A 14,167-nucleotide genomic window follows, 5' to 3' on the forward strand; every position below is an offset into this window, starting at 1 on the left:
GGCCCATGGGATTGATTCCCAGACCCCAGAAGATGGCAAACAATCTGCAACGGCAGGGCAGGAGTGCGCAGCTGGTTCAACGCCGGAGATACTGTACCGACGTTAGCGGTGCACTGGATGTCAAGAGGGAGCGGCAGCCTCGCTCGCAGCCATCCCCATACTCCACTGCTCCAGCCCCACCGTCCCCACACCCGTCTGGGAAATGACTCAGAAAGAGCAATGGCAGCGCCCCCATCAGCCCTCTCAGCCTTGCACTCAGCATCCATGCGGATCTTTACGCACGCCGGCGCCCTCCTTCTCCAAGCGTGTCACAGTCCTCACCAGCAAGTCACAAATGTGTCACAGGTCCGCACACCGAGTCCCTCTGCGTGCCAAGAAGTATACAGGCGCGCGCATCCCGAGTTAGAAGTTGGTCTTACAAGCTTTATTGCGCCGCAGACGGGGCCTTGCCGCCTTGTACGAATGTCAACGTGACTCCTCAGTCCTCGCACATGCTTGTCCTCTCCAGCACACAAATGCACAAGCCCTACGTGCAAGCTCGTGCTTGCCGGCCAGCTGGCCTCTGCTGATCTGCTCTTTGGCACAACGCCTTCCTTGAAAGGGCCTTCCATGCAACTTATTAAAAGCACTTCTTGCGCGTTGCTCAACACGACACACACACCATCACAATGTTCATAGGTTTCAAGCGGCATGCGCACTACCAATCCTACTGCGCGAGAGAACCAGCCGCGTACTCATCCAAGCAAGGCACATGCACGAGATACATGAGAGCCATCAAGATCGTAATGCGCGGCGTGGCGCAGTGTGTGGGCCCTCAGGCTGCCATGTGCGCATTGATTCATAGGTTCATCTAGGCAGCCGTTATCGCCCCGCCATAGTGCACTACCGTATAGCAGTACACAAATCATGTGCCAATCCGTACTACGGAAGTGCCGTAATATGCTTCGGGCGGCTGTGCACCCTCTCGCCGCCGCCTAGTAGCCGTAGGACTGTGCCCTCACGCACGGCCTTCGAACCGCCGCTTGAAGCTATGTGCGCGCCTACCGTATGCAACGCCAACAAATATTCAACAAGTTATTACCGCCTATGAAGGTTTCCATTCATCATGGCATAACAACTAACGTCCATCGCCACAACAGGACAGCGGCTGCTGCACATGCATGCCAGTGTCATTCTATGCCGTTCTGCCGCGTACCGCCATAATTCCACCATGAAAGTATTAGCCATGTAAGCTTCATAAATGCATGTGAGGGCAGGACTGCTGTGCCGCAGGAGCCAGGCCGTTACCAACGCCGAGTTCACAGCCACTCCCAAAGCCCAATGCCGCGGTCTGCTGCAACCTGCTTGATGACTGTCCCGTCAAGCAACCAGGGCTTTCTATGGGCAGCAAAGCTTCATACATAAGTATTCAACAATATCCTGCTGCCGGGAGCCTGAAGGCCCGCCCCAGCATCCGTGTGTCTGATAGCTGCCGTGCGGCGCCACTCTTTGCATCGCACTGGCCTCAAGACTCAAGCCTTCCGCGCGTCCGCTCGCTCTCATTCTTCCTCACACACCCTGCTGCCAGCCAGCCAGGCACGCGCTGTACCTCCTGACTTGCTGTCAGCTCCTTCAGCTTCCTGTGTCGCCTGTTCTCCTGCTCCTGCCGCTACCACAACAGCCGCACCGCCGTCACATGAGCTGTCTGTTCATGGCTGCGGCCGACCCATCTCGACGTCTCCAGCGCCGCCGCCCGCACCGACACCCGCAGGCGCCGCCGCCTCGCGCACCCCCAGCCTCACGTGTCCGTCCACTTCCGACACGACGGAAAGCGCAGCCGACGACGCCCCCAGACCCGGCGCCGGCGCAGTGGTAGCGGCAGCAGCTGGCTGCTTCCCTCTGGCACTGCCGCGCCGCTGAATGCCGCGTTTCGGTAGCGCGCGAGCCGCCGGCGCCGCGTCCCCATCCGCGCCGCCGCTGGCGCCGCCAGCGCAGCCGGAGCACGCGGACTTGAGCTTCTTGCTGCCGGCCTGGAGGCTGGTGCGCACGGACAGGAAGTCGGGCGTGTGGTCCTCGAGCCATGCCAGCACGGGGCGCAGGATGGGCATGAAGAGCGGGTCCACAAGCGCCTTCTCCACCTCCACGATCACGTACACGACAAAGGTGGCGACCACCACACGCGCCCACTGGATGCCGTCCATTCCGCTCATGTGGAAAAAGCCGTTCACGCCCGGCACGTACGTCACAAACACCTGTGTTTGGGTGGCGATGACGCGAAAGCGCACATGTGGTCGGCATCCATGGATGCAGCATCAATGTTCAGCTCCCTTGAACTGCAGCCCAGGCACCTACAGGCTGCCGAATGTTTTGGTAGGCACACAGCTACACACACACATACGCCACCAGGGCTCTCACCATGAGTGCCGCCACAATGCTGATGGACACGTAGGCGATGGGGTTGCCGAAGAACACACGCGGGTGGAAGGAGGACAGCTTGAGGAACCTGCGCGCGTGTGGGTGTGTTTGCCGTCATGCGAGTCCTGGATTCAAACTCGATGGATGAGGGAGTGGCGCTCGCAACCCGCACCAGCCGCCGCCCTGACCGCCATATCGGCACTGCACAAGGCACAGGACGCACTCCGCGCTATGAAACCCTGCCCGCCCGCCCGCCTGCCTGCCTGCCCGTCTGCCTGCCCACCCGCCTGCCTGCGTGGCATCCTGCCGCTCGCAGTGGCACGCCCAAAGTCTGCTCCCGCCCGACGGCCGGAGCCTTACCTGCAGCTGACGAAGTAGGCGACCTGCGCCCCCACCAGCGTGTTGAAGGCCTCGGCGCGCTGCTGCTTCAGCGGGTAGCCGCCGCCCGGCGTGTCGCTGCCGCGGCCGGCCCAGTAGAAGAGCCCTAGCACCAGCGCAACCACGACGTGACACACGAAGAACATGCGCCAAAGGAGCAGCTTGCCCTGCGGGAGCGTTCAGGCGTGGGTGTACGTAAGAGTGTATGCATTTATATGTATGATGTCATACATGTGGACTCCCCGTGCGATTTGCAGCTGCTGGGTGGCGGAGGTGGAGGGCTTGCCCAGCAAGTGAGGCGAAAGGCACCTACCTGCCCAGACGTCCGCAGCCATACATCCCTCAACACCACCTGTCATCCCGCCCATCCCGCCTGCACTCGCTCACCACCAGCCTCTTGCCGCGGCGGCGCGGCTGTCGCTCCATGATGTCGGGCTCGGGCGGCTCCGCGGCCAGCGCCAGGCCCAGAGTCACCGACGTAATCAGGTTCACCAGCAGCACCTGGTGGGGGCAACGTGTGGGAGCAGGCGCGTGGAGGCGGCAAGAGGTTATGCGGCAGCTGGGGTGAAGCGGCACGCCGCGGTGACCAGCACGCGGCTTGTCAGCGCGCGGCCGGAAAACCGGCAGCAATAACCAACAGCGGTCTAGAGACAGGCTGTACAGGGCCAGCGCAATGTGAGCAGCAGCACCCCTACCGCCGCAGGCAACGCGTGCCCGGTGTCAGGTCTTGAACAAGTCAACCATTCCCCCGCAACCGTAAACGCAATCCTAGTGCACCACCACCTAACCCACCGCCTCACCGCCGCGGGCCTAAAGCGCCACCACCCAACCCATTGCCTCAGGCCTGAGCACCACCACCCAGCCCACCTGCAGCGCCGTGAGCGGCACGTCCTTGAAGCCCAGGATGTACGAGTACAGCACACTGAAACCCTGCGTGCGTGCGTGCGCAGTTCGCGAGGGGACAAGTGTCATGGGGGGCATGCGTCATGAGGGGACAGGCGTCATGAGGGGCATGTGGGTAGGGTGCGGGAGGCATGAGTGTCCTGCGAAGGTGTGTGCGCGGGTGCTTAGCGTCGACATGCGTTCGAAGGCAACGTGCGCAACGCCGTGGGCAACGGCCAGTCAGCCACAAACAGCCCAAGCGGCATGCGGCTGCACCCAAGCCGGCGCCGTCAGCCCAGGTTCCCGGCCAGCCGCCACACCGCAGGTCTCACGTCCCGCCTCCCTCACCTGCGCCAGGTTGACGGGCAGGTTGAAGACGAGGATCTTTCGGATGTTGTCCCACACGCGGCGGCCCTCGCGCACTGCCGCAACAATGGTGGCGAAGTTGTCATCCGCCAAAACCATCTTGGCAGCCTCCTGCAAAGAGGAAAGAATCATTTCCGAAGGAAGCTCATGTTAGGGCACGCTGGTACATAGCGGAGTATTTGTGCACAGCAACACAGTCACAGCAAGCAAATTACAGGGGCGCCCCAAACACACAACAACGCCACGCCCCGCGCCGGCCGCACCTTGGACACGTCTGTGCCGGTGATGCCCATGGCTACTCCCACGTCCGCAGCCTTGAGCGCGGGCGCGTCGTTCACACCATCGCCCGTCATCGCCGCCGTCTGGCCCAGAGCCTGTGGCAGGAGGGTGGACCAGTCATGTACCCCACGAATCCATGTCAGCCTGCCGCCAAAGTCAACCCAGATAGATGCCAGTATGATCTTAGCTGATACCAATATACACGTCAACCCAGATGCCAGTATGATCTCAACACTCTCCAACTGGGACCGCCACCACCCGCCACCAACACGCACCCGCCCGCACCTGCAGCGCCTTGACGATACGCAGCTTGTTCTCGGGGGAGGCGCGCGCGAACACGTTGCAGCCCATCACCACCGCCTGCAACCCCGCGTCGTCCATGGCGTCCACCTGCGGACCCGTGATCACAGGCACGGCAGCAGCGGGCCGGCGCGCCCCGGCGGCTGTAGCAAGGGCGGTGCGGGCAGGCGCCTCGTCATCTGCCGGCACGATTCCCAGCATTCGACCGATGGCGACCGCCGTGAGCGCGTGGTCGCCTGTATATGGTACATTACAGAATTGAGGTGCGCGGTTGCATCAGTGAACAGTCAGTCACAACGAGGGCGCGCGAGGCTCTTCTTCAAGCGGTGTGATCCAGCGCTTATAACAGGGTGCGTGTGACCCGGGCGGTAGCTCGGATCACAACGAGGGTGCGCGAAGCTCTTCTTCTAGCGGTGTGTTCCAGCATTGGTGCGACGGCACGTGTCCGCTCCTCTCCTTTCCACCCCCACGCCCTCACTGCACGCCGCCCCTCTCTACTCCCACCTGTGATCATCTTGACGGTGATGCCGGCCTTGTGCGCCACACCCACCGCCCGCACTGCCTCCTCGCGCGGCGGGTCCAGGATAGCCACCAGCAGCACCATTGACAGCTGCAGCTTCGCGGCAGGTGCCGGCGGCCGCTTGCCCTCAGCCGCAGCTGCCGCCGCGGCCTCCGGATTCACGCCACCAGACAGCAGCCAGGCAGGCGAAAGGACGGAGAGGTCGGTGTCTTCCGGGAGCACGGTCCTGCAATGTGGGGTTCAGTAAAAGACAGTGAGAAAGAGCATCCTTACGGATGACGCACCAGCACCAAGACCCAAATCCAACTAACTGGTTTGCCACTCGCCAGGCCCCCTGCTGTTCCACCCAGACGCCTCACCTGCACAGCGCCAGCACTCGCAGTCCCCTGCTGCTGAGCGCCGCCTGCTGCGCCTTCCAAAAGCCCGGGTCCAGAGCGGCGGTGCGGCTCAGGTCGTTGTCAACAACCTATGTCACCAGCAGCCATGCGGGTCGTGCGGTAGTTAGGCATCGAGAGAGCGAGGCAGGGTAATGGCAGTAAGAGGCAGCGCATACAGCACAATCATACCGTCTAAGCGCTGTGTCCCGCGGCTTGCGTCCAGTGCGCACCAGTTCCCCTACCGCCACTCCAGTCCCCCACCCCACCCCACCCCACCCCACCCCACCGCACTTCCCCGCCCCCACACCCGCAGCCGCACGCACCTGGCTGTTGCACAGCGGCAGCAGTCGGTCCGGTGCGCCCTTGACATACATGATCAGTTCGCTGCCGCCGCCCTCCGCCTGCTCCCGGTGCACCGTCGCCATGAACTTGTGCTCACTCTCAAACGGCACGGTGCCCACACGCGGCACGGCCGCCTTCAGCTCCGCCGCGGGCGGCAGGCCGGCCTTCTCAGCCGCCGTCAGCAGTGCCACCTCCGTGGGCGCTCCCAGGGGGCTGTAGCGCACGCCCTTGCCGCCGCCCTTGTCCTTCTCGCCCTTGTCTGCTGCACCCGCCACGTCCGCCGCGGCTCCGTCGTCGCCGATGGAAATGGCCACCTCCCCCGGGCCCTCCTTGACCAGGGATGAGTCGTTGCACAGCACCGTGCCCTTAAGCAGCTGCTGCAGGGCGGTCCGCTGGGCGCCGTCCAGGGGCTGGCTGCGGGTGCCGCTGCCGTTTGCGATGGCGGCTCCCTTGTCCGTGGCAGCAGCGTCAGGCACAAGCTGCGGGGGTGACACAGGTTGGGGTTCGGTCCACGCTGCGTAGTGCCTATTGGGCATACCATCCTAGGGCGACAGATGTGCCCGTCCCGACCACTCCAACCCCATTCCCAGTGCCGCTCCCGTCTCCCCTCTCACCATGGCGAACTCCCCGACCGGCTCGTAGCCCACGCCACTAACGGTGTACTCGGTCGCGGCCGTGCGCAGCGCCACCACCGTCATCTCGTTCTTAGTCAGCGTGCCAGTCTTATCAGAGCAAATGACTGGAAGGACAGCAGGTGAAAGCGGGATGCAGTAAGCATGGATGAGGTGCGCGGCTTGCGGCGAACACTCGTCTGCCCCGCCCGTGCTCCTATCTACCTTCCCGCTCCCCCCTCCCTTCCCTCGCTCCAATCCCCAACTCCCATTTACCCCCCCCCCCTTCCCAACCCTACCGTTCAGGCTACCCAGCGTCTCCACGGCTGGCAGCTGCCGGATGATGGCGTTGTTGCGAGCCATGACTGTGGTGCCGATGGCCAGCACGATAGTGACCACGGCTGGCAGTCCCTCGGGCACGATGGCCACCGCAATGGAGACCGCAGACTCGAACGCCTCCTTGAAGCCCTGTGAGCCGTAAAAAGGAGCATCCAATCCAGGGTCAGGTCCAGCTGCGCATACGGTAAGGGTTGGCCGTCGTCATGGTGCCGAACCTCTCCGCGACAGGTACAACAGGTCTCCTAGTCAGCGCGGCTACCTTTCTCTTTGCCTAGTTCTATCGGCGCTTCCATTTGTCCTGGCAGCGTTTGGACGCAGGACCCGTTGACCCGGGACGCTTCTCGAGCCGGCTCTCTCTGACGCTCTGCTTTCGCTAGATGAATTGAAGCGTTTACTAGCTACTACGCTAAATAGCGCGAAAAGTTGGATCCGTGAGGCGCAGTCCACAGCTGTTTTCAGTTCGCGAGTCCAGCAGCCGAACGCGTCGATGGCAACATTATTAAAGTGGATGAAGGAACGGTTCTGACTGGTATGGTTCGCTACACCCCTGCCTCCATGCCCGCTAAGACTGCAGTCGCCACCCCATGGCGCCTTTGCCCGGCTCCGTCTGTGGCCTGCCAGCACCACGCACGCGAGTCCAACCTACCTGGTCGGCGTGCAGCAGCGCCAGCAGGAACGCCACCAGTCCAATCGCCAGCACCAGCAGCACCAGCCAGCGCCCCAGCACCTCGAGCTGGTGGACCAGGTTGTTGCGGGCGGACTCGACCTGAGCGGGGCCGGGGGTTGTCCGGTCAGTGAGGGAGAGGCGTTACCTGGAATGCAGAACCTTGGACCATGGACCTTCTAACACCCGTTGAACCTGCACAAGGCTTTCCCCAGCCGACAGCCTCCTACACAAACAGCGCAGCCCACACGCGCTCACCGTGCCGACCATCTTGTTGATTTGTCCGATCTCTGCGCTGTCGCCTGTGGCCACCACCACGCCCCGGCCCTGGCCCGACACCACATTGGTGGCACTGAAGCACATGCACCTGAATGGGAGGGGGAGGGGGGAGGGGGCAGTGGGAAGGGGGGGGTAAGGGAGGCAGGTAAGGACAAGGATGAACGTGGGAGCCGTGAATGTACCGTGGTGGTAGGGCATGCGGCCCGTTGCGGCTCGCTTCCTGTCACGGCCCACCTTCAAAGTCTGTTAAGCGCGAGGCGCCCCCCCCCTCAACACACACACACACACACACACACACACACACACACACACACACACACACACACACACACACACACACACACACACACACACACACACACACAAATACACACACACACACACACACACGCGTGCTGTGCCCCGCATTTGGCGCCCAGAGCGCACTCACTTGCGGTCTCCCAGTCCTGCTTGCGCCGGTGCGGGGTGCAGCACCTTGGACACGGGCACGGACTCGCCTGTGAGCATGGCCTCCTGGACCTGTGGGTAAGTGAGGTGCACATGGAGATTTTATAACAGTGACTGCCAGCTACAGCGTCTGCAATGCCTCCGACTCCCCATGCTGCCGAACTCCCCATGCACCCGCACCCACTACCACCACCCCTCCACCCCTCCCGCCGCACCTGCAGGTTCACCGCGGTAAGCAGCCGTACATCCGCAGGCACCTGTCATGGTTGTTGTTGGCAAAAGGGGACACAGGCGATCCGTTCAAAAGAAGGTTGAGGCTCGGTGCACAGGGCATCCTCAGCAGCAGCTGACTGCATGCGTGTCTCCCTCTCCTCCCGCTCCTCCCTCCCCCTCCGCCGCCTCACCTTATCTCCGCTCTTGAGCAGCACCACATCGCCCGGCACCAGCGACTCAGCGGGCAGCACCGCCGCCTGACCGTCACGGAGCACCGTGGCGTTGGGGGACAGCAGGGCCTGGGGGGAGAGGGGGGGGCAGGAGGCCGGGCGTGGGGTGGACATTCGGTGGAGGCCGAGGGCAGCGGCTAGGGTGGAGGGCAGTAGGAGGGTGGTGTGCCGGTGTGGGGAGCAGCAGGAGGGGGAACCGTGTGGGCCCAATGCCGAAGCTCTGGGCCCCAGCCCCAACCTTCCCCTATTACGCTACCTATACACGCACACACGCACGCACGCACGCACGCACACACACACACACACACACACACACACACACACACACACACGCGCGCGCGCGCAAATCCCCAAGTACCTTGATGGCGTCAGCGGCCTTTTCGGCGCGACCCTCTTGGATTAGACCTGGACAAGGGCGGGAAGGGAGGTGAGGGTGGGGTGAGTTGGGGCTGGGCAGGCTGGGCTGGACTGATGGCGGGCTGTGCTGGAGTGGTGGTATGTGTTTCGTGTGTATAGCGTGCTTGTGTTGGCATTTGGGCATGCCGCTGTTCTGCCCCCGCCCGCACACATCACGCATCGCAAACTTCCATTATACGATCACTCCATTACGCAAGCCGTTCGCTCTAAGCATCTCTCGAAGCTCTGGCCTTTGAGAGCCCCTACAACTGCAAAAGAAACCGAGGAAGCGCCTACCTAGCGCAGTGTTGATGATGATGACTCCCAGAATGAGGCCAAACTCGGCCCAGCTCTCCAGCGCTCCCTCCACAATTGCCGCCGCGAACAGCAGGCCAATGATCATGTTGTTCTGTTTCACAGTATTGGTGGAGGATATGGGATTAGAAGGAAGATGCAGGAAGATGTGGTATCGGATACGGGGTTTCTAGTGCGGCAGGGGCGGTGGTTGCGGACTTGCGGTGCGGTGCTGCGGGGGTCCTGCCTAGGTTACCGTAGTGTTACAAAGGTTTCGGGAAACTAAGTTCGTGGAGAGGCCCCGAATCTGTTTCCCGAACCTATTTAATAGTTATTAATGGCCCCGGCTTCCCGAAAATAAATATCAACAGCACGAAAATTGAATTTTCGCGGGCGCGCTCCGCGCGCCAGGGTGGGGGGTGCGGAGGGGTCACAGCGGCGGGGTGCAGGTGGGGGTGTAGGTGGGGTGTGGGCGTGGGGTGCCGATGGGGGTGCGGGTGGGAGGGGGGGGGTGCAAGCGTGGGTGCGGGCATGGGGAGTAGGCGGGGTAAGCTGGTGACTGGCGGCTCGTGGCTGGTGCTGTGTATGCACAATGGCATGAGGAGTATGCGGTTCTGTTGAACGGCACACGAGAGGCGCCCTGTCACAAGGGCCACAGGCCGTGCCGCAGGACCATTCCGGGTGCGTTCAGCGGTGCCCCGAATTATTGAATCAAGCTCGAAAATCTCCGCGGTGGGCGTCCCGAATACTTAATTTCCCGAATATTTTCACAAATATTTTCGGCTCCCTCCCCGAAAATATTAATCCCGAAACCTTTGTAACATTACGGTACGTTTTGCGACGTTACAAGAGGGGACGAGCTGAATATGCAAGCACACAGAGAACATCGGATGCTGCCGAGGCCCACCAAGGTCCACCAACCCCGGTGTTAGTCTAGCGTCTGGGGAGGTGGGGAGCCGCGTGCGTGGCGTGCGGCTTTGGTGAAGGGTGTTGGGCAGTCCGTGTAGTGCAGGGAGGGCCGGGGGGGGGGGCGTCCGGGTATTGGCCGGAGCGCAATGATTTGGCAGGAGCTGCGCCGCAGCGCGCAGCGGTCGTGCGTGGGAGCTGGCCTACACCCCATGTACCGTAACACATCTTTGCCGCAGCTCACACCAAACAAACCCTCCAACCTTGCCACCCTCGGTCAGCCTCGTGGCACACACGCACCCCAACACCCGCAAACCTGCAAAGGCACGCACCGCCATCCTTACCCTAGCTTCACCCCCATCCTTACCACTTGGTTCCACAGCCGCCGCCAAAAGCCCTGCTTCTCAACTTCTGTCAACTTGTTGGGACCGAAGTCCTGGAGCCGTCGCTCCGCCTCAGCAGTCGAAAGGCCATTCTCCGCGGATGTTCCCAGTTCCGCCGCAACCTCCTCTCCCGTCTGGATTGCATGCCAGGGCAGCTCGTCGGACTCCTGCGGCTGCTGCGTGTGCGTCCGTTTGGCGAGAGAAATGATTGACGCCTTATCCAGCACCGAAGTCTTGTGGAGCGACTTGGCGCCTAATGACTTCGTGCCGAGCGACTTGCGGCCGACATTGCCTGGTCCGGGTCTGCTGTCCTGGTCCGCGTTTCCGGACTGGGCATTTCCAGCTGGCATTGCACCGACTCTGCGTGCGGAACGCGTTGAGTCGCTGCTGGCGCTGTGGCGCCTTTAAGGCGTGCTTATGCTATACAAGATGATGTGTTTATAATGGCTGAAACCCTGATAAGCTAATCGTGTCGCGCAAGCGTTGAACGGCCAAACCTTTATATGTTGTTTATGTGTCGCTAAATGCTTGAGTCAATATTGAGCTGCACACTGAATACTTCAGTACTTTTTATACGAAAATGGGCGCGTGCATGGCGATTCGGACGGACAACCGAGGAGGCATGCCCCGCCGCATGCCCGACTTGCTCTCCTAGGGGCGCTTACGTTTTCGCGAGCGTAATCGTTTCAACACCGACTCACAACTCACAAGCATTATTTGAACGCCAGCACCTTGACCGCCAACGAGTTGGAGGGTTGGCTCGACAAAGTGCGTCAACTGCGTTTATTTGGAATCTGACTGGCGTACAAGCTAGCTTCTGGTGTCCATAAACGAATGGGAACTTGACTGAATCTTGTAATTACTGCGACCTGGCAGCGTGTAGAGCTTCCCAGTCGCGGTCGTCCTAACGGGCGTCATCTTCGCGAGGCCGCTTAAGGTCTTATGGTGGCCTGCGGGAAGGGGGCGCTTGCACACGGGTAAACCATATTGTTGCAGGGCTTGTCCGGGCCTTAGGTTTTCGTAGTGAGGGAAAATTGAGGGGGAAACCACTTTTCACGCTATCTCAGTCTGTCGCGGTACCCCGCGCCCTCCGCGCCCCTCCGCGGGGCGGCAAGTTGCGGGGATTATGGAGTGATCCAGAGGCGGTTGAAGTGCTAAAATGGGGTGGGGACAACTTGCGCGGCTGCACAAATTGCGTACGCAGCGGGCACGGGAACCTATCACGCACGGCACGGTATGTCGCAGCCCCTGTCGCCCCATGCAGCAGGGTACCTTGCGGTCTTATACCTGGTTTGCGGGGAAATGGCAGGCGCGGAATGAGCCGACGCAGGCAACGCCTTGTGGTAGAGAGCGCTAACGGCACAGAGCGGAAGTGTGCGCGAGTGATCATCTTGAATGTGGCTTTCGTGTATTTCGTGCACTTAGGTAAGCACGTCTCAGTTCTTGGGCTGGGCCGGAGGCGTACTGTTACAGTAACCCAACAGCAGTTAGGAGAGAGATAGACCGGCTCCAGCCGGCTCAGCCCCGTCTTGAACAGGGATCATTAGGTGTGTACCCAAATGACTGGCCAACTAACACACACACACACACACACACACACACACACACACACACACACACACACACACACACACACACACACACACACACACACACACACACACACACACACACACTGGCCCCTGGCACTAGAAACTACGGGTTGTCCGGATACACGATCACGTATAGTGATCTGATAAACAACTGTAAACCGTTGTCACACACACACACACACACACACACACACACACACACACACACACACACACACACACACACACACACACACACACACACGACTCACACAGAGGCTATTTTGAAACGCTGTGGCGGCTGGCCATCGACGCTGTACCGCTACCAGGCAACTCCCACATGCCATCGGCACGGCGCGAGCCGTGCGTGGCTGCGCGGGCAGCAGTGTGGCCGTGGCCATATGCTGAGGCAGGCCCAGCCGCCCCCCCTGCCCATGCGCCACGCCACGGCAGCACCACTTCTGGGACTGTGCGGTGGCCAAAGCATTAGGTGGCAGAAATCAACGCGCACAGTCCGGAGGCTTCACCCATCAGCCAGGCGCAGCTCTGGCTGGTGAAGGCGCGCGCCACCGGGCTATCAGCAGTGTGTTTGGGAGATGTGCTGGTGATGGCGGCGCTGTCCGCCATGGGGCATGGCCGGGTGCGGCTGCGCGGGATGTCGCGCACTGCGGCGGCCCAAGGAGGTACGGAAGTGGCGGTGGCAGCAGCGAACTCTGGGCCGCGGGCCGCGGCGGCGGAAACAGCGAAGGCGGATCCTGACCCGGATGAGGTCCCGCCTACGCAAGCTGACGGCGTCGCTGCCAGGAGTGACCCCCGTCCAGCCGGCGTCCGCTCGCGTGGTCGCGGCGGACTTCTGGTCGCGGCTGCTACGGTTTGCACAGCTGGGCTTTCTCCGCAAGGGCTGGGAGGGCGTGGACTCCACGCACCCAATCATTTCGGTGGAAAATGTATGGGGAGCTGCTTTGCGCACTGCCGCAAGCATTGGAGCTGGAGCCGGAGGCTTGAATGAAGAGGGAACAGCCCTTATAAGAAGCGGCAAGAGCGCGCAGAGTCCTGACTGAGTTGGTGTTCTAGTGGGGCCCAGCGGGCAGGGGATGGGGGCTTCGATGCAGGCTAGCAGATTTCGGTGGGGTGCGAGGGTGTGCAGGGGCTGTGGGGCTTCAGGGGTGGGTTAGGTGCTGCAGCCCCTCGGGCCTCGTGGCCAAGCAAGACGCGTTTGTGGCTGCCCATAGACTAAGTATGCCCTGGCGTCGTGTGCTGTCTGGGTTGAGGTCATGGTCGTGTGAGGCTGCGAGGGTCGCAGGACTAAGCCCCGCAGCCTGCAGATGTCATGTCGTGTGCGTCACGCATGCGTGTGGCTGGTGTGCTTGTTTTGCGTTATTTTGTTTGTTTTCTGCCTAGTGCTTGCATAGAGGGGGATCATCCGCTGGGCCCTGCGTCGTTCTGGCCAGGAGTGACCCTGCTGAGGTCACTGGTGTGGTCCAGGGTTGGTGCGTTACTTCCGTGGACTCTAGAGCAGTTCAGAGAAATGAAAGCTAGTGTGAATGCAAATGCAAGACGCCATCGAGTCAGTTATGCGGTCTGGGCAGGAGGTGCGCGTGGTGCCGGCAGCGTGTGCCTGGTGCGCCTCGCTGTCGCAGGTTGTCCCAACGCTCCCGAGCACTCGATCACGATCCGTAAATTGTGGCTCCCGCAAGATTCCGAGACCGCCGACGCGGTAGGAACGTTAATCGAATGATGTCGACCTTTGGAATACCGTACGGTCACTTACGGCGCCCCTGCCTTGGTGTCGAGCCTGTGGAGCTACCACACTCCACGGACCTTTGGAATTTGGAATTGGCTGGTTTTACTCCTCACGTGAACGCGCTAACCCCAATCCACCCTCCCGCCCCCCCTGCCACAGGTCGGCCGCGCCAAACACCGGGTCCGGGTCGGCCCAACTGACGGCCGACCACCCTGCCTGCATACCCGCCCCCCCCCCACAGTGCAGCCCCTC

At 61.6% G+C, this 14,167-nt stretch overlaps 2 protein-coding genes across 2 annotated transcripts; one reads left to right on the forward strand and one right to left on the reverse strand.

Moving 5' to 3' along the window:
* Positions 1 to 2: 2 nt before the first annotated feature.
* On the reverse strand, positions 3 to 11,138 carry CHLRE_09g410050v5 (uncharacterized protein). The gene is made up of 21 exons (XM_043066250.1): positions 10,585 to 11,138; positions 9,315 to 9,426; positions 8,980 to 9,026; positions 8,583 to 8,690; positions 8,394 to 8,435; positions 8,162 to 8,250; positions 7,711 to 7,819; positions 7,435 to 7,554; positions 6,749 to 6,917; positions 6,453 to 6,577; positions 5,820 to 6,317; positions 5,479 to 5,585; positions 5,104 to 5,345; positions 4,585 to 4,835; positions 4,284 to 4,394; positions 4,003 to 4,131; positions 3,640 to 3,702; positions 3,160 to 3,273; positions 2,755 to 2,939; positions 2,395 to 2,482; positions 3 to 2,231 (listed from the first exon to the last, which is right to left on the reverse strand). The coding sequence occupies exons 1-21, from the start codon at positions 10,948 to 10,950 to the stop codon at positions 1,689 to 1,691; spliced, it is 3,618 nt and encodes a 1,205-aa protein (XP_042921546.1). The 5' UTR covers positions 10,951 to 11,138; the 3' UTR covers positions 3 to 1,688.
* A 150-nt stretch (positions 11,139 to 11,288) lies between these two features.
* Positions 11,289 to 13,850, forward strand: CHLRE_09g410087v5 (uncharacterized protein). Its single transcript, XM_043066251.1, has 2 exons — positions 11,289 to 11,577; positions 12,448 to 13,850. Exons 1-2 carry the CDS (start codon positions 11,543 to 11,545, stop codon positions 12,659 to 12,661), a joined length of 249 nt encoding a protein of 82 aa, XP_042921547.1. The 5' UTR covers positions 11,289 to 11,542; the 3' UTR covers positions 12,662 to 13,850.
* The last annotated feature ends 317 nt before the right edge of the window (positions 13,851 to 14,167 follow it).

Source organism: Chlamydomonas reinhardtii, chromosome 9, assembly GCF_000002595.2.
Source record: "Chlamydomonas reinhardtii strain CC-503 cw92 mt+ chromosome 9, whole genome shotgun sequence".
In the NCBI taxonomy this organism is placed as follows: Eukaryota; Viridiplantae; Chlorophyta; class Chlorophyceae; order Chlamydomonadales; family Chlamydomonadaceae; genus Chlamydomonas; species Chlamydomonas reinhardtii.

Excerpts from the sequence above, each read along its gene's own strand:
- CHLRE_09g410050v5 (XM_043066250.1), bottom strand. The coding sequence starts at position 10,950 with ATGCCAGCTGGAAATGCCCAGTCCGGAAACGCGGACCAGGACAGCAGA. Across the intron at positions 6,578-6,748 it reads GACGCTGGGTAGCCTGAACG|TCATTTGCTCTGATAAGACT; the intron begins GTAGGGTTGGGA and ends CTGTCCTTCCAG. Across the intron at positions 4,836-5,103 it reads CACCGTCAAGATGATCACAG|GCGACCACGCGCTCACGGCG; the intron begins GTGGGAGTAGAG and ends TACCATATACAG.
- CHLRE_09g410087v5 (XM_043066251.1), top strand. The coding sequence starts at position 11,543 with ATGGTGGCCTGCGGGAAGGGGGCGCTTGCACACGG. Across the intron at positions 11,578-12,447 it reads AAGGGGGCGCTTGCACACGG|AGGCTATTTTGAAACGCTGT; the intron begins GTAAACCATATT and ends CGACTCACACAG.